The sequence below is a fragment of the Pogona vitticeps genome, chromosome 7, assembly GCF_051106095.1.
Source record: "Pogona vitticeps strain Pit_001003342236 chromosome 7, PviZW2.1, whole genome shotgun sequence".
Lineage (NCBI taxonomy): Eukaryota > Metazoa > Chordata > Lepidosauria > Squamata > Agamidae > Pogona > Pogona vitticeps.
The window spans coordinates 8,051,175-8,075,975 of record NC_135789.1 but is presented as its reverse complement, the minus strand read 5'-3'; the positions used below and the strand labels follow the sequence as shown (position 1 = coordinate 8,075,975).

The 24,801-nt window shown below is 46.1% G+C and overlaps 3 protein-coding genes across 3 annotated transcripts; 1 reads left to right on the top strand and 2 right to left on the bottom strand.

Moving 5' to 3' along the window:
• The first annotated feature begins 1,661 nt into the window (after window positions 1-1,661).
• Window positions 1,662-8,181, top strand: LOC110070510 (kelch-like protein 41). The gene is made up of 4 exons (XM_020778192.3): window positions 1,662-1,737; window positions 3,100-3,271; window positions 4,844-5,071; window positions 6,343-8,181. The coding sequence occupies exons 1-4, from the start codon at window positions 1,662-1,664 to the stop codon at window positions 7,829-7,831; spliced, it is 1,965 nt and encodes a 654-aa protein (XP_020633851.3). The 3' UTR covers window positions 7,832-8,181.
• Window positions 8,182-10,884: 2,703 nt separating this feature from the next.
• On the bottom strand, window positions 10,885-15,111 carry LOC110070511 (kelch-like protein 35). The gene is made up of 4 exons (XM_072977704.2): window positions 14,977-15,111; window positions 14,452-14,530; window positions 12,506-12,733; window positions 10,885-12,333 (listed from the first exon to the last, which is right to left on the bottom strand). Exons 1-4 carry the CDS (start codon window positions 15,041-15,043, stop codon window positions 10,896-10,898), a joined length of 1,812 nt encoding a protein of 603 aa, XP_072833805.2. The 5' UTR covers window positions 15,044-15,111; the 3' UTR covers window positions 10,885-10,895.
• A 4,350-nt stretch (window positions 15,112-19,461) lies between these two features.
• Window positions 19,462-24,115, bottom strand: LOC140701720 (cartilage intermediate layer protein 1-like). The gene is made up of 5 exons (XM_078379130.1): window positions 24,023-24,115; window positions 23,426-23,527; window positions 22,617-22,788; window positions 20,622-20,728; window positions 19,462-19,587 (listed from the first exon to the last, which is right to left on the bottom strand). The coding sequence occupies exons 1-5, from the start codon at window positions 24,090-24,092 to the stop codon at window positions 19,559-19,561; spliced, it is 480 nt and encodes a 159-aa protein (XP_078235256.1). The 5' UTR covers window positions 24,093-24,115; the 3' UTR covers window positions 19,462-19,558.
• Window positions 24,116-24,801: the final 686 nt, after the last annotated feature.

Genomic DNA, 24,801 nt, shown 5'->3' with positions numbered 1-24,801 from the left:
CAGTAAAGGATACAAATATTTAATAAGAATTAAGCAAATATTATATTAAAATGGTAAACACTATTCTTATTGCAAACTAACGCAACAGCTACGAGGGACAAGAAACGAGACATCCATTCATTTCACAGCGGCTGCCTTTTGTAGACCATGTGGCAACAGATAGACTGCAACTTTGCAAATAATATATATATAAAAATTGGACCAATAGGATATAATCATCTTAGAACTGGAGAGCTGGAAGGGAATCTCTGTGACGGGGGCTGGACCTGATGATTTGTAGGGTCCCTTCCTGCTCTGCATTTCTAAGATAAAGATAAAATATTTCCAAGATTTCAAGGCATCAAAAGGCAGGGTACCAACAAGAATACATTGATGCTGTGTGGACCATTATTGTTTTTTTTAAAAAATCAATGCCTTCCTGTTCATTAAGGAGGGATAATTTCAACACTTACAATTTCAATAGGCTACCCCCAGCTTCCATTGACCTCGATATTACCATTCCATAGCTTAACTGATAATTAAGGGATAATTCAGTCATTCCGCTTTCTTTAAACCAAGATTTCACTTTCTCCAACTTGCTAGAGGTGATGCCAGGACCCCAGCTGGCCACCCCTAAAGCCTCCACCCTGGCAGGCACACAATTGGGGTGTAGCGAATCACAGCCCAAATATGCAAAATGGTCTATGACACCTCTGCCCCATCAGCCCAATGGGAGGGTGGAGGTGGTCACTCGCGTGGGAGGGGGGTCACAGTTACTCTCCATGTTTTGGAGGACGAAAGAGCAGGTGGTGGATCTGTGCACCTGGACACAAGAGGAGGTGAACACATAGGGACCGGTGATGGAATAAGCCCGGTGCGGTTGCTAGAATGATGGTCTTGGACTCAGGAGGACCTGAGTTCTAATCCTTAAAACTCACAGGGGGGAAGCACTAGTTAGACGACTCCTTAAATCTTTCACTTACCTTGAAAACTTACCTATTAGGGGTGCCATAAATTAAATGCCATTTGATGGTTAAGTCATGTAATAGGGTAGCCACCTTAGTGACCCCTTTCAGTTGGGAGGCTGATTCGGTCAGTGTCCGCAGCTTTATTTTTTACACATGGGCTGAAATCCTGTTGCGTAGCTGCGCAACTCCGCATGCAACAGATAATGATTTCGGAGCTTTCTTAATCTACGGCCGTTCTCTGCTAAAACTTACGCATTTTGCATAACTGACCAACAGGGTTCCAGACGTCCCATCCATGTTCAGGGAAACGGCTAGCGGGCTTCCTAAAGGAGGGCCCCAATTCCCTGGGAAACTGTTGGAATATTTCTCCTCTCCTGGAGGGATTTGGCAAGATGGTCCATCAATGGGATGAAGACCTTCCAGTCCTCCTTTGGCCTCCTTGGGGTTCCCTGATCCAGAGGGCCATGTCGTTGGCTGTGTGATCACCATGTTGAACTGAACTGCTGGTTAGCTTGGTGGTTGAGGCCTCTGTCTCCGGAGCCAGAGGTTGGGAGTTCGATTCCCCCACTGGGTCTACTTGAAACGGGGTGGACTTGATGACCCATAGCACCCCTTCCCATTCTGCTGTCCTAAGATGATGATGCTTCTGTTGTCTTCCCTCGGAATAATTTATAGTACAGCATTACGAACCGGGACTAAGTTCGGAGCGGAAAGATGGATTCACTGCTGGACAGATATGAAGATATTATGGGAGACGAACCCAAACCTCTGCATCAATACATACGGGAGGGTATGTCCCTTGCGATCTAGCTCCGCCTTTGGCTAGAATGAGCTTCGGAATGCGCAATCATCCTAGTTGTATGGCACTGGCTCACGGGAAGGCAGAAAATGTTTTCTCTCCTTTCTCATGTTATTCTTCCAGCATGAAACATTTTAAATACGATGCGCTGGAGACATCTGATGAAGGAACAAAGCACTGCGGTCTCTCAGCTTGCCAGTTCCAAAATAAAACAGGCAAGCGCAAGTTATCAGAGAGCAAAACTCTATTGCCCTGTTAGAGTAGCTCCACCGGCTGCCGGTCTGCTTCCGGGCACAATTTGGAGTGCTGATTCTAACCTAAAAAGCCCTAAATGGCTAGGGTCCAAGCAATCTCAAAGACTGTGTCTCCCTCTATGAGCCTGCCTGGGCTTTAAGATCATCAGAAGAAGCTTGCCTCTTGGTCCCACCACCTTCAGGGCTGCATTTGGTAGGGACCCGGGAGAGGGCCTTATCTGTGGCTGCTCCCAGACTGTGGAACTGCCTCCCACTAGAGACCCATCTGGCCCCATCTTGGCTGTCCTTTCTCAAGGCAGGCAAAGACCTTTCTCTTCAGGCAGGCTTCCCCATGAGTGGGGTTTTTCAAATGGATTGTTGTTGTACTTTACTGCTTTGAATGTGTTTCAATGTTGCTTTTTTTTTAGCATGGCATTTGTTTGAGCCTATGTAATATTTGTATATTTACTATTTTTAGCTTTAGTACCATCTTTTAATGATGTGAATGGACCCTTTTTAAGAAGAAGGGTGGATAAAAGTAGATAGATGGATAGATGGATAGATGGATAGATGGATAGATGGATAGATGGATAGATAGATAGATAGATGGATAGATAGATAGATAGATAGATAGATAGATAGATAGATAGATAGATAGATAGATAGATAGATAGATAGATAGATAGATAGATAGATAGATAGATAGATGATCCTTCCTTCCCTCTCTTTTCCTTCCTTCCTTCCTTCCTTCCTTCCTTCCTTCCTTCCTTCCTTCCTTCCTTCCTTCCTTCCTTCCTTCCTTCCTTCCTTCCTTCCTTCCTTCCTTCCTTCCTTCCTTCCTTCCTTCCTTCCTTCCTTCCTTCCTTCCTTCCTTCCTACCATTTTAAGTATTTTTACTCCACCTTTCTCTGAAAAAGGCCCCAAAACGTGAAACTGCAAAACAAGCAAATGGACACATCTGCTCTTTTAGGAGTCACATTTCGAAAGTAACTTGGAAATGGTTCTCTGAAAATGTTTCCCCCCCCCCCCCAAAGACACAGCAGTGTGCTTTGGCCTGCTGTTTGACACAGAAGTAACGATTTCAGTGTGTTGAATTTTGCTCATGCTTTCTGTGACTCAGTGTGGGCCATTGGATGTTCCTTTCTCTCCCGATGGATCTCTCTCTCTCTCTCTCTCTCTCTCTCTCTCTCTCTCCATTTCACTGCTTTTACAGGACTGGAGCACTTGCATCAAGAACAGCTCCTCTGTGATACAACCATCGTAGCCAAGGGCGAGCGGTTTCCCTGTCACAGGTACGGTGTGTTTAGATGTCCATTTTTGACACTGACAAGGATCCTGAAATGTACAGCCTCAGGCTAATTCTCCTCCTTTCCCCCTCCCTGGGCATCACATCGGACCATACAAACAGCACGTCATTGGCAATGGATTGGAACTGTGTAGAGCTTTATGTCTGAGCAATCAGGCTTGAAAGCGAAACCTGTGTTTACCTCCCAGGGACCAATGAGAAACAAGGGCCGGTAATTTGCCAGAGACAAAAGCGAGAAAGCTTAGGCTTGGACAATCAGCTGTGTTTTTTTTTTAAACTACTGAAAGAATTCCTGATTCCAACAGGATGCTCTCTGTCCCGCACCGTTTGAACTTTTCTCTCTGGAGAAACAGAACGATGCAAAACAAATCTGTGGCCTATTTTGTTGCAAGTGGCAATGTTCGTTTGGATGGCATTGAGAGCAGAATGTAATAACCAGATATTTTACCCTGAAAATACAGCATTGTTCTCCTTACACTGCTGCTTGTCTCTCTTGTAGGATGTTTGGGTTTGTTGTTGTTTTTTTGTTACAGCTTTAAACCATATATATGGTCTTTTGGATGGCTTCCCTAGGATCCGGGCATGTATGTATGTATGTATGTATGTATGTATGTATGTATGTATGTATGTATGTATGTATGTATGTATGTATGTATGTATGTATGTATGTATGTATGTATGTATGTATGTATGTATGTAAATCATATCTATCTATCTATCTATCTATCTATCTATCTATCTATCTATCTATCTATCTATCTATCTATCTATCTATCTATCTATCTATCTATCTACAGTGGTGCCTCACTTAATGGGCGCTCTGTTTAGCGACGAAACCGCATAGTGACGAAGATTTTGCGATCGCAAAAGCAATCACATTGCGGTGTTTTAAATGGGTTTTTTTCACTTTGCAATGATCGGGTCCCTGTTTCGCTTACCGATCATCGCAAAGCGACGATTTTAAAACAGCTGATTGGCAGTTCCAAAATGGCCGCCAGGTAAAAAAATGGCCGCCTGCTGTGTTTAGGGACAGATTCCACACTTAAGAGGCAGCGAAAATGGCCGCTGTATGGAAGATCTTCGCTTTAAGGTCAGTTTTTTGCCCATAGAAATGCATTAAACAGGTTTTAAAGCGTTTCTATGGGCTTTTTAAATCGCATAGTGACAAAATCACTTAGCAGCATTTTTGCTGCACAGATTAACGTCGCTATACGAGGCACCACTGTATCTATCTATCTATCTATCTATCTATCTATCTATCTATCTATCTATCTATCTATCTATCTATCTATCTATCTATCTGTCTGTCTGTCTGTCTGTCTGTCTGTCTGTCTGTCTGTCTGTCTGTCTGTCTGTCTATCTATCTATCTATCTATCTATCTATCTATCTATCTATCTATCTATCTATCTATCTATCTATCTTCCAAGGCCCGATTCCGGCTACAGTATGTCCACAGAGTCAAGTGCCCAGTGATAAGTCAACAATTCTGTAAAAGCCCATCTTCCACCATGGATCTCAGATGCTTGAACTGATTCTCTCTTGTCCTCTGTTACCTAGAATGCTCCTGGCCGCCATCAACCCCTACTTCCGAGCGATGTTCTCCAACCCTTTCCGAGAGTCTCAGGATGGTGAGGTCCTCTTGCAAGACATGGACCCCTCCATTGTCCAAGCGATGCTGAACTATTACTACACAGAGCAGATCACCTTGGTGCCAGGCATGGCCCAAGACCTCTTTGTAGCGGCCAGCAGGTTCCAGATCCTCCCACTGCTAGAGAGCTGTTCCAGGTAAGTGTGGCATAATCATCCACAATTTGAACCCCTTTGGGCAGATAAATCCAGTTGGCTGAGAAGCTCAAACTGGCTTTTGACATCTACGGCTCAGAAGCCATCTCGTTAGTGCTCCTGATAGGGTGGCCAAGAGCCCTCCTTTAGCCAGCACAGTCCTTTCTAAAGATCAAGAACCAGAAGAACGAGATCTTGAAGTTGGTTGTTGTGGGTTTTTCAGGCTCTTTGGCCGTGTTCTGAAGGTTGTTCTTCCTAACGTTTCGCCAGTCTCTGTGGCTGGCATCTTCAGAGGACTGGAGTAGGAACTCTGTCCACTGAAGATGCTGGCCACAGAGACTGGTGAAACATCAGGAAGAACAACCTTCAGAACATGGCCAAAGAGCCCCCAAAACCCACAACAACCATTAGATCCCAGCTGTGAAAGCCTTTGTGAATACAGATCTTGAAGTTGCTCATATTTATTTAGCACCAGTAGTCCCCAACCCTGGGTCCCCAGCTGTTCTTGGACTACAACTCCCAGAAGCCTTCACCACCAGCTGTGCTGTTCAGAATTTCTGGGAGCTGCAGTTCAAGAACATTTGGGGACCCATGATTGAGAATTCCTGAAGACAGGAGGTGCCAAATACCAGGCATGCAGATTGCCTGCTTACTGTCTTAAGTGAGATGAATTTCAATTCCCTTTAAATGACTCAAATCACTTCCTATTTTTCATCCATCCATACTAACTAGCCCATGCAATTTTATTCATAGAATCAGAATCAGTGAGTTGGAAGATACCTCTAAGACCATCAAGTCCAACTCCCTGTTCAATGCAGGGACCTAAACCAAAGTAGATCTGACAGAGGGGTTGTCCCGTTTTCTCTTGAACGTCTCCAGCGCTGGAGCACTTACCACCTCCTGAGGTCATTGTTTCCATTGTCGTACTTCTCTAACAGTTAAGAAGTTTCTTTTTTAAAAATTCAGCCTAAATCTGCCTTCCTGTAACTTGAGCCCATTATTACGTCCCCTGCCCTCTATTATGATTGAGAACAGATCCTACCCCTCCTCTGTAGGACGACCTTTCAAGTCTTTGAAGAGTGTGATCCTATCTCTCCTCCGTCTTCTTTTCTCAAGGCTAAACAGTTATTTCCGTCTTTCCTCCTCCGGCTTGGTTTCCAGTTTCCTGATCATCCACATAGGGGTCATGCCCTTGGGCTGGACACTGTCAGGGTTGACCTTTAGTTACTCAATGGGCATTCCATTCCTATTTTTTTTTTTTTTTTGCCCACCAGATTCCTCTTGGAACACCTTTCCTCCGAGAACTGCCTCCGCCTTTACGAGCTCGGCTATGCGCACAGCGACCCAGCTCTGCTGCAAGAAGCCAAGAACCTGGTCAATGCCCATTTCCGACGCCTCTCTCAAGAGGACGAGAGCTTCCTTGACTTGAATCCCAGCACCTTGATGAACATCATCTCCTTGGACAGCCTGGCTGTCTCTTCCGAGATCGTCGTCTACCGCGCCGTGTGGCGCTGGGTCAAAGCTCAAAGCGCCAGCCGCCTCCCTTTCTTGGGTCAGCTCTTGGCCCACGTGCGCCTCCCGCTCCTGACCGAGGAAGAGCTGAGGGAGGTCCAGACAGACGTGACCTGTCACCGGGAGCTCCGTCTGCGATGGAAGCGCGTGAACCGCCACGAGAGGCTGCAACACAGCCGTGGGCTGAGGCGGGGGATGTACACCACCTGCATCGTCTGCGTGGACCTTTTCAACATGGAGGGCCCAGAGCTGAAAACCAAAGATTTCCAGGTGGGCTGTTACGACCCACAAGCCGAGACGTGGGGAAAGCTGCCCCTCCTGAAATGTCTGTACTGCGCGCGCTGCGTGGCCGTGGGAGACAAGCTGTACGTCACGGGCGGGGTCCACACGGATGACACGTATTCAGACACGCTGCACGAATACAGCCCTCTAAAGGGCCGCTGGATCCAGCTCCCTTCCATGTCCGTGGCCCGAGCGTCCCACGGATTTCTAGCTTGCAACCAGCAACTTTTTGCCATTGGAGGCTGGTGTAAATACGAGGATTACCTCAACACGGGCGAGTGCTTCGACTTGGTCGAGAAGTCCTGGTCTCCCATTGCCCAAATGCCCCTGGCGCTGAGCCATTTTGCCTCGGCCGTGCTCAAGGGCAAGCTCTACTTGGTGGGAGGGGTCACGGACTCCGTGGGCTCGTGGTACGCCTCCCGGAAGGTCCTCATCTACCACGTCAGCGCCGACCTGTGGAGCCACGTCTTCCTGGACAACGAGTGCTACTGGTCGGGGGCCGTGGCCATGAACAATGGGATTTACGTGATCGGAGGCTACTTTCGGAGCCGGTCCAGGCATCACACCGAGCGCAGGCCGGATTCGAGCAACCTGCGCTGCTCCCGGCGGTGCTTCTTCCTGGGAGAAGACGGCAAAGTGGACAAGAGTGTCACCATCCCCAGGCTGCCCATAGAGCTGGCAGGAGCCGGCGTGGTACGCTGGAAGCACCGGATCTACGTCCTGGGGGGAGAGAACACCTACCTTTACAATAACCTGGAGGGCGAAAACGACGAGGAATACTACAATACTGTTTATTACTGGGAGCCGGGAGCCCCCAAATGGGTTCAGTGCCAGGACAGGCTGCCTTTTACCAGCTGGGGGTTGAGCGGCTTTGGGTGCACGGCCATGAAGCTGCCCAAGAAGCCCATCTTAGACCTTTTCCGAAAGACCTCCGTGGCTCTCACGGCGATCGAAATGCTGAATTCCTAGTGGCGCCGCTGGGCTGCTTCGGTTCCCTGGAAAACATCTCTCGGGAGAAACCAAGAGGCAGTTTTTAATCAGAGGTCTAGAACAGAAAGAGGAGCGGTAATGATTCTCTACTTACCTGTGTTGGGTTATTTTTTTGATCTCGCTGGCTCAATATCCCCCCCATGCCTTGACAGCCAAAACCTGGGAGCTTGTGGTGGGTCTCTGTGATGACATGGGGGTGTGTGGGCCCTTGTGATGTCACAGAGGCAGGGCAGGCAAAGGTTTAGAGGGAGGCCAGCAAAACACACACATGCAACGCCCTGTTTGCTGAAAGATTCAGCTCCGGGATTAGCTGGGAAATGGATGTATTGGCTCTCAATCAGGAGCGGTTCTCATTAGCAAGTCCGGGGACTGATTTTCTGCTCTGGAGACCCTACAGGGGTTTACATTGACAGCCAGAAAAGGCACTAATAATAATAATAATAATAATAATAATAATAATAATAATAATAATAATAATAATAATAATAATAATAATAATAATAATAATAATAATAATAATAATAATAATAATAATAATAATAATAATAATAATAATAGGTAAAGGTAAAGGTTACTCTTGACAGTTTTTGTCCAGTCGTGTGCAACTCTAGGGGGCGGTGCTCATCCCTGTTTCCAAGCCATAGAGCCAGCGTTTTGTCGGAAGACCATCTTTCCGTGGTCACATGGCCAGTGCGACTTAGACACGGAACGCTGTTACCTTCCCACCGAGGTGTTCCTATTTATCTACTCGCATTTGCATGCTTTTGAACCGCTAGGTTGGCGGGAGCTGGGACAAGCAATGGGCGCTCACTCCGTCGCGTGGAAGAAGAAGAAACCACTTTGGGGTCACTATAACTCGGTTCTGACTTGACCTAACAAGGAGCAAGTCTCTAGAAGTCTACTTCCAATTTTTTTTTGGGAAAAAAGAGAGTATTTTGGGATGGTGAGTGATCTAAGCAGGGGCCAAATTTAAAAGGTAAAGTGACCCCTATTGGAGATTCCAGGGAACTGCAGTTCATCGGGGTGTTTTTTAAAAAGAAAAGTGCAATACACTATTCTCTGTGATTTTACGATGATAAAAGCACAGCGATGATTCAAATTCAAGCAAGCACACAGAGAACAGCCATGAACTCAAAGAGGTGTAAATTGCAGCTAAACACAGAACACGAGGCATATTGAGAGGAATCCTTGAGCTTATGGCTAGTAGTGCTGGTAGCTGACACTGGGAGAAGAAACGTAGCATTAACATTAGCAATAAAGATGCCTTTTTCAAACACACACTCCCATATCTATACCTCATGTGTATTTTATGTTAGAAACCTTGTGTGCAAAATCTACACACACGGGCTACAACCCAGGACCCACCATGTCCATAATCTGCGCCATGTGATCACACTCTAAGTTTCCCTCTTTCCAGAACAATTGTGGAATATTAAGATACCCACGGGGAAGAAGATAGGGCATATTAGATGAGAAACCTATGGGAGGAGGGAGGCAGGGCCAAGATGGGCCGGAGGCTGAAAATTGAGAGCTCTCTCTCTCTCTCAATTTTAACCGCTGATGGAAGTTCTGTAGGCTTGAGATAGCCTGCTCGGATTTTCCAGGAGAGGAAAATATATCCGAAGAAGAGAAGAGGCATCTGAGAAGATGCGGGGGGGGGGGGAGCCCTAAGCTACCTCCCTATCCCAGAAGTTTGGCATTCTCTTTGGCAGTACTCCGTACAGGTCTGAAAAATTTTGACGCAGTCCAGAGAACGGATACGCAATGATACATACATAGGCATCCTTCAGTCTCGAGAGGCTATGGTAACATGCTTTGTATCGAGGAGTGTCCTCTCTAGAGCATGAAGCCTGGGTAAAGTAATATGGAGGATAGGCTGTTACCCAAGCAGCAGATCCCCCTCTCCACATTGCTGAAATGGTCCAACGGAAAGGCAAGAGCCAACAGAACTGGTTCCAGCAACGTCGCAGGAGGTGGCAGAACGACACAAACTGCCTTCAGGACTCCAGCTCCGGATTTTGCCTCTAGGTTAACTCCGTTAAGGTCTACTTTTAATCGTTTTTTAATCGCTTAAATCCTTGTTCCTTAATAGCAGTTACTTTCCTTTGGGGCTCTCGGCTATGTGATGCTACCATTACATTTTATCGCGTGGTGAACCACCCAGAGTGACCACCGGTCAGATATAAGTAGTATAAAAATGGAATGAATGAATGAATGAATGAAGGCTGTCCTAGAGAGGAAGGGCAGGACGCAATGATATCCCAGATGTACAGGCCCCACTGTAAGGAAATTTATTTTTTATGAATACATCTGAGCTGAACACTTGGGAATTCATTGTGATATATGAAGGTAGGTGGGACTACCTTCATATATCCACAATGAATTCCCCACTCTTCGGCCGATATGGTTGTGACTCCTGGATGCCTCTTAATCTGGTGGTTTAGCGGTGAACGTTCCACCTTGGCTGGTGCTACCAGGAATCCAAGATGATCATGGAGTTTAGCCTCCTGATGGCATTGATCTTGGCATCTCTGACATTCCCAAACCACCCTCGCCATGTTAAACCGTGCCTTCAAGAAGTGGGAACCCCAAGATACTCTTTAAAAGTCACAATCAGAGTAAGCCCATTGTAGGCAATGAAACTGATGGTGAAGTTCTTGCTAAAGAGAATCGAACTCCCAACCTCTGGTTCCATCACCAGACGCCTAAAACCCTGAGCTATCCAGCAGTTTATGATCCATGATGACATTAAGCAAGAGGGTTTGGGCCATCCGTTCAATAGAGAGCACGTTAGCTGAAATCAACCATTCATTTAGCATCTTGTGATCTTTTAATTCTGTAACGTATCATTTTTTTTTTTTTACACTCGTATCTGTGGGTTGGTTTGCTTTTAAATCTATTTTCCAGGACCTTAGGTCCTGCTGTTTGGTGGGGATGAGAGAAATAAATAAAGAAAAATCTCTCTGTCATTTATTTCCTAAGCATCAGCCTTGGTTTTCTCTGACTCCAAAGGGATGAGCGGATGGGGGGGGGGGACCTTTGTCTATTTGCAGACAGCTGCCACGGGCACCAAGGAGGCAGCCTGGAAAAGTTGAAGGATGTGCGGTTTGGGCCTCATCAGGGTGGTGCACCCAAACCGGCTGATGCCCTCCCGGAACACGGGCACCTCCATGGCGCTCCGGTGCCATCGAGGCTCTCCGGGTCCCCAGTGGTAAATGGTTTTGTAGTGCTGGGTTAAGTCTTCCCCACCCAGGAGGTAGATGCGTTTGCCGCAGCGGACCACGCCAGCATTGGCGATCCCCCGGGGCAGCTTCGGGATGCTGATGCTGCGGTTCACTTTGCCCGACCCGCTGATGAAGAAACACCGACGCGTGCTATAACGGTTCTCGGGTACCAGGGTACCATCCGCGCTGTCCTTCCTCTTCTTTTCTGCATATCCCCCAATCACATAAATCCCACAGTCCATCGCCACAGCGCCGGCAGCAAAGAGCCCCACCGACAGAGGTACCTGGGTCCAAACATCCGAGCGAGGCTCGTAGATGAGAATTCCTCGGTGGAATAACCAGTGACTGGAGATGCCCGTTGCGCCCCCGAGGAGGTACAGCCTGTCTTGGAAGACACTCGACGCCGGGTGGCTCAGGGGGAAAGGGAGCTTAGCAATGGCAGCCCACATCCCCGTGGCCAGATCCAAGCTCTCGGCTAGGTTGAGGAAAATCTGGAATTTGCGCCAGCCGCCGACCACGTACAGCCTCCGGTCGTGGAACAGGAAGGCGTGTGCGGCCCGGGTCGTGGCCATGGAGGGCAGCTGCGCCCACCGGTTCGTGAAGGAGCTGAACTCATAGACGGCGGTGGAGTAGGAATTCTTGTAGATGCCTCCAGAAATGTAGATCCTGTCCCCAGCGGAAGTACAGCAAGCATGTGTCAGGGACTCCAGCCCAGGAAGTTTCTCCCACATCTCGGTCTGTGGGTCATAGCAGCTCATGCAGCAGTGTTCCATCTCCTGATGTTCACACATCTGGGAGTCAATGCACAGGATGGAGGGCTTGTACATGCCTTCCCGGAGCCCCTGGCTTTGACGCAACCTCTCCTCCCCATCCAGAAGCTTCCATTCAAGCTTAAGATCCTTCCACCGCTCCAGGTCCTTCTGGAGTTCCCCCTGCTCTTGTGGGCTCAGCAAAGGGAGGCGGACATGAAGCATCAACTCGGGCAGCAGGGCATGGCGCTTGGCGGGCTGCTTTTGCACCCAGCGCTGCACCGCCTGGTAGACTTTGTACTCCGAAGCTACCATGAGCTCGCTGGAGGAGATCAGGGCGGTGAGGCTGCTGAGGTCGAGTTGAAGGAAATCGTCCCCTTCGACGACTCTGTCAAAATTCTGGGTGATGAGCTGTAAAACACCCTGGAGCAGAGTCTGGTTCTTATGCACTTGAGACAAAGAATACATCTCAAACCAGTTCTGCATTGAGAGGGCAGTCACAAGAAACCTGGAGAGGGGGGGGGGAAGAGGATACAGAGATACAGGAATCATTCTTAGCTAGTGATTCACACACCACCAATTCTGGACACTGCACTTGAAGAAGGATGCCAACAAACTGGAGCAAGTTCAGAGGTGGGCAACCAGGAGGATCAGGGGTCTGGAAAGATATGGTGGCTTACCTACAGCATATGTTCTGTAGAGGAATGATCTGCAGCCTGCTCGCTCCTGCAAAGAGGAGTGGGGCCGCCTCCGAAGTAAGGGCTACGTCCTCTGTGTAGATGTATTTCAGAATGCTTTGGACCACTGATGGGGCCACATCCTGAAGCACAACTTCTTTGTCCTTGCATTCTTTCCACGTAGTGGTGAAGACGTCCCGGAAGTAGGGGCTGATGGCTGCCAGCAGTGCCCTGCGAGGCAAGAAATGATAGGTTCTTGGACAGCAACCTGGAATGAAGAACCTCTAGTAGCTTTGGTTGAATGAAAACCCAAAAGAACCCGAAAATGTAGGGTGCAACATTCCCAAAACTCTCCAGAGATGTGAGTCTATAAGAAAGCATCCTGGAAGAGGAACCATGAAGACACAGGTGTCATGTGGTTTTGGAAGCTAAGCAAGCTTGGGCATGGTTAGTCCCTGGATGGGAGACCTCCAGAGAAAATCAGGGGCTGCACTGGGGAGAGTTATAGCTCCATGGATGGAGCATGGACCCGACTTGGATCCTCAGCATCTCCAGATACAGGCCTAGGAAAGAATTCAGTTCTTCAAAACACCTCCGGTTTATGAATGTAGGATATTGTGCTGCTCTGTCCATGGTTCAAAACTCCAGGAAACGACCCAGTATTGCTCCACAATATCATGCCCATGTTGACAGCAAGAAAAAGGATTCCAAGCTTTACATAGCAAAGGGCAGCTTGAATGTTGACAACACCTATGGCAGCAGTCAAGATGGTCTGCAAGATCCCCTCTTGTGCTCACTAACATTCACAAAGTGACACCAAGCAGGGAAAGATCCCAGAACCCGACTTTTTTTTAAAAATCAGTTAACCACTTCTCTCCAAAACACAGACCAATTGTCAAGAAGGAGAAGGAGCCGATTGCTGCGGTCGTACTAAATTAAATGCTGATCTGAAGCCCAGTTTCAAAGTTATCATTTTTGGTTTGGGCTGCTCCCATTTTTAGAACTACCTTTTGGAACGTTGAGTTGCTCTGCTGCACAATAGCCAGTTGTAGCTCTCATGCATCTATAATGTTGTCTGAACCCCTAAAGTGGTGCTTTGGAGCTGGCTATACTGGGCTAGATGGTCTTATACCTACTCAGAGTAGGCATAAGTGGCTTCTTTCTATTTTCGGTGTCTCCAGCCAGGTAGAGATAACCCTTTTGAAAACCTTGGACAGCTTGCTGGTAGACAGCGTGGACTGAACTAGGATAAACAAGTCTGATGCAGTGTAAGACAACTTTTTGTGTTCCTCCCCTGCTTCTATGGAGAAGCAGCGCCAGGAGAAGATGGAACCACCACTCCTGCTGGGACAATGGTCCACCACCAGCTTTTAATAATAAAAGTTGAACTGCAGGGCTGGAAGGGACCCTCTGGATCATGGAGTCCAACCCCCCTCAAGGAGGTCCATTGGTGGGAATTGAACTCCCAACCTCTGGCTCCACAGCCAGAGACCTAAGCCACTGAGCTATCCAGCAGTTCATTATTTCCCTCTTCCATACCATTGAGCTGCTCACTTATATTCTTGTGTTTGGCTCACTGGGCCAAGTACCTACTGAGCAGGCTTTTCACCGGATCATAGAGCTAAGCCCAAATGAAGTGTCAAAAGAAGTAGACTGGACCATGAATGCAAGTCCCATTAACTTCAACAGGTCTACTTTAGTTGTGGCTAAAAATGGATATTATAGAGAGTATTTTACTAACTGGAGATGAACCCAATAAACCTTGCAGACCACAAAGCTAACCAGTGTACAGTTACCAGTTCTTCCATTTTTCAGGAATGCTCCTCAACCTTAGAACTAGAATGGCTGAGCTGGAAGGGATCTTATGGAGTCCAACCCTTGACCTCTGGCTCCACCGCCACAGACCTCAACCACTGAGCTATCCAGCAGTTCTCTGCCCCAGAGCCTACCTGTGGCAAGGGAATCTCTGTCCATCAGCGATGAGCATTGCATCGTAGAGCAGCTCTTCCTGGTATATTTCTGCTAGACCTGCAGGCAAAGAGATGCACGAATATTAGATCAGAGGGGAGAAGTGCCCACTGAACAGCAGCAACTGCTCCAGAAACAGACAATTCAGTAAAAGGAAGAACTTGGGTTTGTTGGCCAGAATCCTAGTGCTGAATTGTGCTTCTGTTAGGTTGACCACAATAGACTTTGCTTTAAACTGCTCTTTGTTCAGAAGGGACTGGCTGCACCCCTCAAGGTCCCCTCAATTGTGTTGTGTTTCTGGTCTTCATCTGATTGACACTGAACTTGGGGAAGTCCCGCCCTCCACAAATATACATGTCCCAGCCATCAAGACTACTTCCTCTTCCAGAATCTTAAATAGCTTTTTTTTTTTGAAGAAAGAGGAAGTGACCAGCAGGGACCACTGCATTATCAAGAGACATCCATCCACGTCCATCCAAGGAGAATAAGAGTTTGTTGGCTTTTACCTTCTTTTAGGCCAAGAGGCCTGGTCTTGAGCAGTGATGGCTGCCCCTTTTGTTGACTGGAGGTCATCGTGAGTGAAATAAGGAGCCAAGGGAGAGAAGAAGGGAAGAAGATTTCTGTTGACAGAGAGAGAGAGAGAGAGAATTATACAATTAAATATGCTTCAAAAAGAGTTGTGCAATAATTACACTGTGCTTTTATGACACAATCATAAAATAATGGAGTTGGAAGGGACCTATAAGGTGATGGAGTCCAACCCCCTTCTTAATGAAGGAATCTAAATCAAAGCAGATATCACAAAGTGTTGTCCAATTTCCACTTGAATGCCTCCAGCGTTGGAGAGCTCACCGCCTCCTGAGGTCATGTGTTCCGTTATCGTACTACTCCAACATTTAAGACATTTTTCCTGTTATTCAGCCTAAATTTGGCTTCCTGTAACTTGAGCCCGTTGTTACATGTCCTGCACTCTGAGATGATTGAGAACAGATCCTGCCCCTCCTCTGGAGGACAGCCTTTGAAATCTTTGAAAAATGCTATTCTATTTCCCCTCAAGCTTTTTTCCTCAAGGCTAATCCTGCCCAGTTCTTTCAGTCTTTCCTCCTAGGGCTTGGTTTCCAGTCCCCTGACCATCCATGAAACCTTCTTCTGAACTTGTTCCAGTTTGTCAGCATCCTTCTTAAAGTGTGGTTATGATACTTCCCTGAAATTATAGATGGAAACAAGGACATATTTTAATAAGGAATCCAGAGATGATTGTATGGAATTCCGTTTGTGCCACCAAATCCCCTTGGATTCTCTACTCATAACAACTGAGATCCTTTCTGAATGATGTGAAATGGGGCTCAAAGGGTTCCAGTAGAATGGGGGATCCAAAACATTCAGTGGGGATGGCTTATTGGTTAATGTCTGTCCAGAGAGGCGCTGAACCATTTCTGTGCAAGAACTTCCCTGCCAAACTGGTAAGGTTTGGGTCATACGAGAACATTTTCTTTACTTACAGTTCTGAACACATTGAACAGCAAACCAAGAACATGGGACTGCTTTGAGCAACAGGCCTTAACAGACTCGCTGACTTTCAACAGGCAAAAGCAAGGGAAAGGTGCACTTCGCAGAAAGGTATGGCTCTCTTTGAACTTATAAGAAGGAGGGAAATATTGGTTAGTGCTGGATATACAGAAAGTCACTCCAGACCAGAAAGGTCCCTCCTAACTGCACCTACTAAAGGCAGCATGCAAAGTTGCAAAAAAAAAAAAAAATCCAATACTTTTATAGCCAAGTTGTAGCACCTTGAAGATGGTGTATAATCTAACTGGTAACGAGAATTGCTCTTTCATGACAGAGGGTCCAATTAAGGGGCCTGGCTGTTGCATTTTGTGCCATCTGCAACCTCCCAAAGAAGATCAAGGAGTAAAAACTCCTGTTACCATAATTATCATCTGACCACCACCCATGTAAAGTGATAGTGTGGGAAGTGGCGACCCTCTGGGCGGAATCTGTGAAATGTTACCGAAAGTCCAGAAGCATCAGCGTGTCCCACAGAGCTGTCTGGTTGCCCTGACATGGGTCACTCTCTGCTCCGTGCTCAAGCCAGGTATCTACGAAGCTCCTGCCGCTGCCCCATGCCATTTCTCTGGGGCTTCCCCCAGTGATCCCCTGGTGCTGGGGAAACCCTTCCAGGCCACTTGAAAATGCAGGTATTGTGATATCAGCCATTGTGACTTCTTGCCCAGGGTGGGGAGAGAAAGCATCTGATTGGCTGGAGGAGAACCCTAGGTTGGGCCTAGATCCACCATCCAGAGGTGACTTTGCAAGCTCAAAAATGTTCCTCTCCCATTTTCTTCCACTTCCATTTGACTTGGTGGGTAATCAAGGCTGCCAGGCTATGATCTCAAGGACTCGCTCTGCTTTTCTTGATCTCCAGGAGTGGAGACAAATCTCAGAGCAAGCCTTAGAGAAGACAATAATTTGATTTTCCTGTTGGAGTTTTACAAACTCGCATGTAGCCTGTAGTTTGTTTGGCTGGGAGTGTCCTTTCTGAGCTGGGGTGACCCCATCTATCAAGTACCAACCAATAGTTCCCTCATGCCTCTGACTTCAAAGAGAGACCCGCCTCTCTGCTCTGTGTCTCTTTCCCTCTCTTTTGAGTCTGCTGAAGTCAGTTTGCTGAAACCAAGGGAAAAACACTTGGCCACTGTCTTAGTGAAAGTTTGAACGAAAGGAATGATGCTTTCAACCAAAGCAGGAGGTGGATGGGGGGATGAGATGAAAAGTGAGGCATCCACAGTGCTGGCTGTCCTTGTTTGCCACATGGAATCAAAAAGGTGGAAGATATCATATAAATCATCTTGTCACTGTTGATGTTGAAAATCCATCATTCTAATAGGTGGGAAGGAGTCAAGATATGCCCAAGGGCTCCATAGATCTCGATCTCTCTCCTTTCCTCCTTTTCATCATTGGGTCATTCTTCAACCAACTTGATTTCCTCCAGATGTTTGGGAGTGCATCCCAAACAACTGGAATGCCTTCCCATCAAACACACCCAGCTGGTAGAGTCAATGTTGTTGGAAGGAGCATCATCCAGAACATCTCCTCCAAAGTGTTCCTCTGTTACCCTTGTGCCTTGACACCTCAGCTCCCTCCATAAGTAGCAGCAGTAGTAAATGGTTTTATTACTGGGGGGGGGGTTTAGTACAGTACTACTGTTACTACTCCCAGTGAGTTTCCATGGTTGAGCTGGAATTCGAACTCGGGCTCCTGAGTGCTATTTTGTCACGCCATCCATTACATCTCACTGGGTTTATATTCCATAAGTACGGAGAACAGAAATAAGTATATTTGAAATGCAGAATGCGGCGGCAGCCCTATTGAGCAGAAACGATGGCTGAACACCGAAGCCATACAAAGAGTTTGATATCTGTATTGGACACCTTTGTTAGGCCAACCAAGAAGAAGAAGAGTGAAAGATGTGCACCAAATTATGGGCTGGCTTTCATGGATGCCTCTATGAGGTGCAGTGTTGGAAAAGAACACACTCAGATTGGCCCAAATCGGGTGGATTTAGCCCAGCAATTTGGATTTATCAGAAACCAATGCATGTTATAACTGGAGATGATCCGCTAACAATGGCCCTCACTTCCTTGAATTTATCCAGTCCCCTTTTTAAAGCTGTCCAGGTTAGCAACTCTTGCTGTTCCATCTTGTGGCAGTGAGTTCTTGAGACATTTTGATCATCCAAGATGGGGACATCACCTCCGATTCCTCTCTGGGCTTCTCTGCGCCCTATGATCTTAACAACCATTCTCACAGAACCTGGGCAGAGAGAATATGTGCTATGTGTAGTGCTGGCTCTACCATTAGATAGCGTGGTGCTGCTGTCTTAGGGAACATATGCAAATCAACACCCAACACCATCCATGGGTCTATAGAAGGACAGTCTCCCATCACCAGCCCTGAAGAAAATCAGCTCTCTTTAGATCAATGACTCTCAACCTGGGCTCTCTAGATGTTCTTGGACTACAATTCCCAGAAATCCTAGCTAGCACAGCTAGTAGTGAAGGCTTCTGGAGACCAAGAACAACTGAAGTTTCCAAAGCTGAGAACCACTGCTGTAGATGAAAGGTCTTGTCCTTTGTTTCAGGCAGTGAAATAGTTCCCTCTTCCTCTGTTATGAATGTGAGGGGGGAAAATAAGGCTGTGTGAGGTTCCTCCCTATTTAATTGGGGTTTGGAATGTATCATGATGCTAGATTGGTTTATACTCCATCAATTTGTGCCCTCTACATTCCTATAACCAGGACCAAAATCCCTGGAATTGGAAAAGCTAGGCCTTGCTCTGGCCAAGCTTCCTCTTCCTGCTCCAGTGCTTGCTGGGAACCTTTCTTTCTGAGTAGGAAGCTTGGTCAGAGCTAGGCCTAGTTACGCATCAAAGCCTAACAGCTGAGGCCTAGTCATCCAGGTAAGCTACATTTGGCTATTGATAAAATGTACGCAAGGTAGGCAGAACATCCAGAATGGAGAGCTAAGGTCTCTGTAGTCCCCCTCCCCCCAAAATCTGATTCAGAATTCTAGTCGTACACTAAGCAATTTTTAGCTGTATTCTCTGTATTCTGCGGAGCTCCCTCAAGGAGTTAAAGGTGTATCCCCCCCCCCGAAAGTTGGCCTCCCTGGCATGTTGCCAGTTACCTTGCTTTCAGTTTGCAATTGGTCACCAAGAGGTCAACACAGGCTTCATTTTCAAATCTGATCAGTATTTGACCTTTGGTCTAGAGGGGCAGGATAGAACTCCAATCAATCAATCAATCAATCAATCAATCAATCAATCAATCAATCAATCAATCAATCAATCAATCAATAACGATGACACAACGTGCTGAAGGAACTGTAGGCCTGGAGCGAACTGTAAGAGATATACCTTGAAGATGGGATTTGACCCCTAGACAAGCCATGGATTGCATGGAAAACTTTATTTCAATCAAGTACACTGGCAGGAGTGACCAAGCAAAATACATTATCCTCTTTCAGTCAGATATACAGATCTGTAGCTAGCTGGAGACTCGGGTGGCTGTTATGTTCATGGTGAGTTTTCCTATCCTGTAGGATCCTTTTGGTCACCTCCTTAAGGAAACAAACAAATAAAAAAATGAGAAATTCAGCTTGAAGGTCAGAACCCACTGTATTTTCTACTTCCCTCTGCCTTGGCTGTGCAACACTAATTCAATTGTCTTCGTCCTGCTCAGAGCTTGGCATGTAACATTTTAAAAGGAACTCCTGGGGCAACTCGTTACTTCTCATCAGGCAGATTTCGCCATAGCCTTATCATGGCTCTGATCAAGCACACCATTTGTTGCAATGCTCATAACCTTGTCACCACCTGGTTGCAAAAAATGTTTGGAAATTACTCTCTGGTTCCTTCTAGTGGCTGATTTTGAAACTGCACCTTGGAAACAGTTATGAAAATAGAGAAAGAAGCAATACTTTATCTGCAATTTAGGATTGCTCAGAGGCTGGCATAAAGCTGGAAAAAATCCTTTCAAAATTGCTCTAAAATTCCTTCAAAAGTAATTTTTGAAAGTAACAAGTTGTCATTCCTTTATGCACAAAAGTTACTTTGTAACTACTAGCTTCTTTATTTCTTTTCCCAAAATTAAATTGTTACATTATCTTGTTACCTGTAACTAGCCAATTTAATAGGTACAATAGTAACACACCATCACTAAATGTTGGGGGAAGACTGTCATAAAATTTAAGATTCAAGTTCTACTTTTTAGTGAACATAATGTTGTTGCCTTGTGCTCTGGCTCTGGATACTGGAGACAGTAACAAGGGCACTAAGCCAGTGGCTTATAGTATTTAGCTTTGTCGAAGTAAATGAATGTAACAGTTTTAGTTACTTTTGACAAAAAGGAAGAAACTTTTACAAATGGTAACTGCAATGGTAACTAATTACTTTAAAATTACTTCCAGAGTTCTGATGGGGGTCATGGGGTAGCCACATGAAAAAGGAGCCAAGGCTCTTATGCTTTTTCATGTGAGGTTTATTCTGGGTAGATGCATGAATGGATGCCACAGAGATGGGCTAGAAATGGCTGCACAACACTATACTGTATATTTCAGTATAGCATCATTACATATACAGTATAGACACTCACCTGAGCAGAAGGACTCCGGACAGGTGAACCGCACCTTATAGTCAAGACAGAAGCGCCCTTTTCCTTGATCAGCGTTGATGCAAGCAAACCCATTGACCACATCATTCCTGCACATGGGAAAAGAAACTGATAGAGTAAGCTATAGATTCACAGTAGTGAAGGCTGGTGCTTTTGTAAAAGGGGTGAATTTTAGTCTGAACTTTAAATGAGCTCCTATTATTACACCCCCTTAAAAGGGGTTGTGTCATCTTCCTGAATTTCATTTTGAGCACTAAAGGATTTTAACACTCTTTACGGCTTCCGTTCCTTCTGTGTTGGGTTTCAGCAGCTGGCTCCATCAAAGAATCCTAGAATCATGGAATGGAAAGGGGCCTCTAAGATCATCAAGTCCAACCCTCCTCCTCAAGGCAGGAATCCATATCAAAACAGGTCTGACAGAGGGTTGTCTAAATTTCCTCTGAAATGCCTCCGGCGTTGGAGCGCTTACCACCTCCTGAGGTCATGAGCTCCATTATTGTACTGCTCTAACAGTTAAGAAGTTTTTCTTGATATTCAACCGAAATCGGGCTTCCTGTAACTTGAGCCCGTTCTGACATATCCTGCACTCTGGGATGATCAAGAAGTGATCCTGCCCCTTCTTTTATAACTATATTTGAAAAAAAAAAAGCCTATTCTATCTCCCTTCAGTCTTCTTTTCTCAAGGCTAAACAGCCCCAGTTCTTTCAGCCTTTTCCTCCTAAAAGCCATAAATGAAAAGAAACCAACAAACCTATCTAGTTTTGATGGCTGGCGTTGCTTTTTAAAGGAAGGTTTCTATGATTTTCTCTATGTGTTTATAACTTGGCGTCAAATTAAGAAGATCCCTACATCCTTGACTACCACTGGATAGCTATGTGAGAAGGACAGCCAGGTGTCCTGTTCTACACAACTGATTTCTTTGGGGAATGTTATATTTGGAACAACAGAAGACAGAGGTTGTCCACTGTAAAGCCGAGTGTGCTGCTTATATACTGCCCCATAGGGCTTAAAACTCTCCCTGGATGGTTTACAACATAATTAAGTGCTTCCAGTGAGCTGGGCGTTCCTTTTACTGACCTCAGAAGAATGGAAGGCTGAGTCAACCTTGAACCGGCAACCTGAATCCGCTGGGATCAAACTTAGGTCTTAAGCAGAGTCTTGACAGCAGTACTGCAGTTTAACCACTGCACTTGTAGAAGAACTAGGGACACTATCTGGTCTCGTGGGCACCCTTCCAATCCCCCCATGCTTCTCATTTCCACTGAAACTCAAAGTGACTAGCATATCACTTCTGGTTCAGAAAAAGGGGATTTGGTAAGCTAAGGTGCGGAAATGCTTCTTGCTTTAGCCAAGAATTATACAGTGGTGCCTCACTAGACAGTTACCCCGCAGGACAGGTTTTTCGCAAGACATTGACGTTTTGCGATCGCTATAGCGATTCGCAAAACAGTGATTCCTATGGGGGAATTTTGCTGGATAATGTTTGGTCCCTGCTTCGCAAACCGATTTTCACTAGTCGACGATTTTGACAGCTCACTCCGCACTTGCAAAACAGGTGTTTTTGGGACCTAAGCTTCGCAAGACAGTAATTTAAACAGCTGATCGGCGGTTCACAAAGCGGCTTTCCTATGGCCGATCTTCGCTAGACAACGACGATTCTTCCCCATTGGAACGCATTAAACAGGTTTCAATGCATTCCAATGGGGAAATGCTTTTCGCTAAACAGTGATTTCAGTGGAACGGATTATCATCGTCTAGCGAGGCACCACTGTAATTCTTGCATGATTTCATAAGAGTGATTCTTCATTTATGCAGGGGAAAAAAGACTCATGGTGTCAGGGATGCAGGGGGCTATAGTAACAGCCTTGACAGCTCATGGGCAGTACGATTCCCACCGTTGCTTTAGCCCTATCTTGGTGTAAATCCATCCTATCTATAAACCCACCACACGGAGAACAGACTGGAAATAAACCTCACCGGGCAAAGTGTTGACCTGTCTGATTAGCTGGTGTGCCATCTACAGTTTGGACTTCTAGTGCAATGGGTTTTTGGCAAATATCTTTCGGATGATCCTTTCTGATGTAATAGATCAACTCGTAGTCTCCGGTCGCTGTGGGTTTGTCCCGGTTTATCCATTTGGTCTTGCACTCTGGTCAAGAAAAGAAGAGGGATCAGCAAAATTGCACACCCCAACAACCGATGGTGGCTGTGTGATTAAACACAGTTTAAATTCATCCTCCTGTGCTGTAAATATGGACATGAAGGCAGAGAGCCTTTTGAGGAAGGTTAGCTGCAAAGACGTCTCTCTAACATTCCAGAAATAGAAAGAGGAATAGTTGTATAACAGGCTCTTGAGGTTTACTTTTATAATGGCCCATATAAACTCTACAAAGGTTCCAATGGATCTAACTCAGTGGGACTAGCAGCACCTGGGAGGGTGGTGAAGTTGTCCTGGGTTTTAGTCCAAACTTTAAAAGGAGTTGTTTTAACAGTTCCACCTCCCCCAGTAAGTTTCCATGACTGAATGGAGATTCAAACCCTGATCTCCAGAAACCTAGTCTGTCACGCTATCCACTGTACCACACTGGGTATCTCATCAACTTGTAGGGTCAACATAAGTCAAAAGAACTTTGAAGTCTTTTACTTTGTTGTATTATAATTTTTAAAATGCATTCATTTCATTTCATTTCATTTCATTCATTCGTTCGTTCGTTCGTTCGTTCGTTTGTTTATTTGTTCATTCGTTCGTCCATTCGTTATTCGTTCTTTCATTTTCTTACCCATACCTTTCACTGGAATGCTTGAAGTGCTCTGGACTTGTTCTAAGGTGGGAGTTAGAGAAGGAGGTGTCGTTGTTTCTGATGTAGGGGTGGTCTGTTCTTTGCCACCTGTTGGAAAAGATCCACTGTTTGATACTGCTGACTGAGGACTGCCCCACTTAAATAGAATTTCCGAGTCCTTCTTGTATCCCCCTTTACAGTTTAGCCAAATCTTCTGCAATCGTCATCCTCTTCCATTTAGAATGGGGTCGGCTAGGTTTGCTGGCCTAGGGTCTGTCTCCAGCAGCTCTCCCTGGAGTCAGACAAGGCCCAGAAAGGTCTAAAAAATATCCCACAATTGAGTTGTTATTTGCAATTTCCTAAATTTTAAAATTGGATTGAATTAATTTCAGTATCTTTTTCTGACTCCCCCACAAACTTGCTCAGCTAAGGCAGAGGTGATTCTGAGAGCTGTGCTCCAGAAATAAATTCTTTGCTACTCCTACGCGAGTTGCGTAGGAGGATGGAGAAAACACTAGGTAAGCCAATGGAAAAGCCAACGGCACTAGAAAGAGGCAGGAAGAACTGTTGCCACCAAGAAACAAAGCAGGCACACACACTCACCAGTGCAGAAGGATTCTGGGCAGGTGAATCGTACCCGATAGTCGAGGCATCTCACGCCCTTCCCCTGCATGGCGTTGATGCAGGAAAAGCCAATGGTGGCATTATTGCTGTTAAAAAGCACAAGAGGATTATTTTGTATTTCAGAATGTAGTTTTGTAATGCTATTACATTTACACAATGGAGGATGGTGGTGGGGTTAGGCTTTATTTGGTGATCTGTCTTGTAGAGTTTGGAAACCTCCTTGTAAATAGATTTCCTTAGCTGAAGATCTGCTTCTTTCGGGAATTCACCTTGGGAAGATTCCACCATGACATAATCTGTGACATCACATTTAGACCTAGAATCTGGAAAAGGCATGTTGTTGTTTAGTCGTTTAGTCGTGTCTGACTCTTCTTGACCCCATGGACCAGAGCACACCAGGCCCTCCTGTTTCCCACTGCCTCCCAGAGTTGGGTCAAAGTCATGTTGGTCGCTTCCATGACCTTGTCCAGCCATCTCATCCTCTGTCGTCCCTTCCTCCTCTTCCCTTCACTCTTTCCCAAAATCAGGGTCTTTTCCAGGAAGTCTTCTCTTCTCATGAGATGGCCAAAGTATTGGAGCCTCAGCTTCAGGATCTGTCTGTCCAGTGAACACTCAGGGTTGATTTCCTTCAAAATGGATAGGTTTGATCTCCTTGCAGTCCAGGGGACTCTCAAGAGTCTACTCCAGCACCACAATTCAAAAAGGCATATCCCTCCCTTAACTCATACTTCCACAACACCGTTCAAAACCATCTGTGA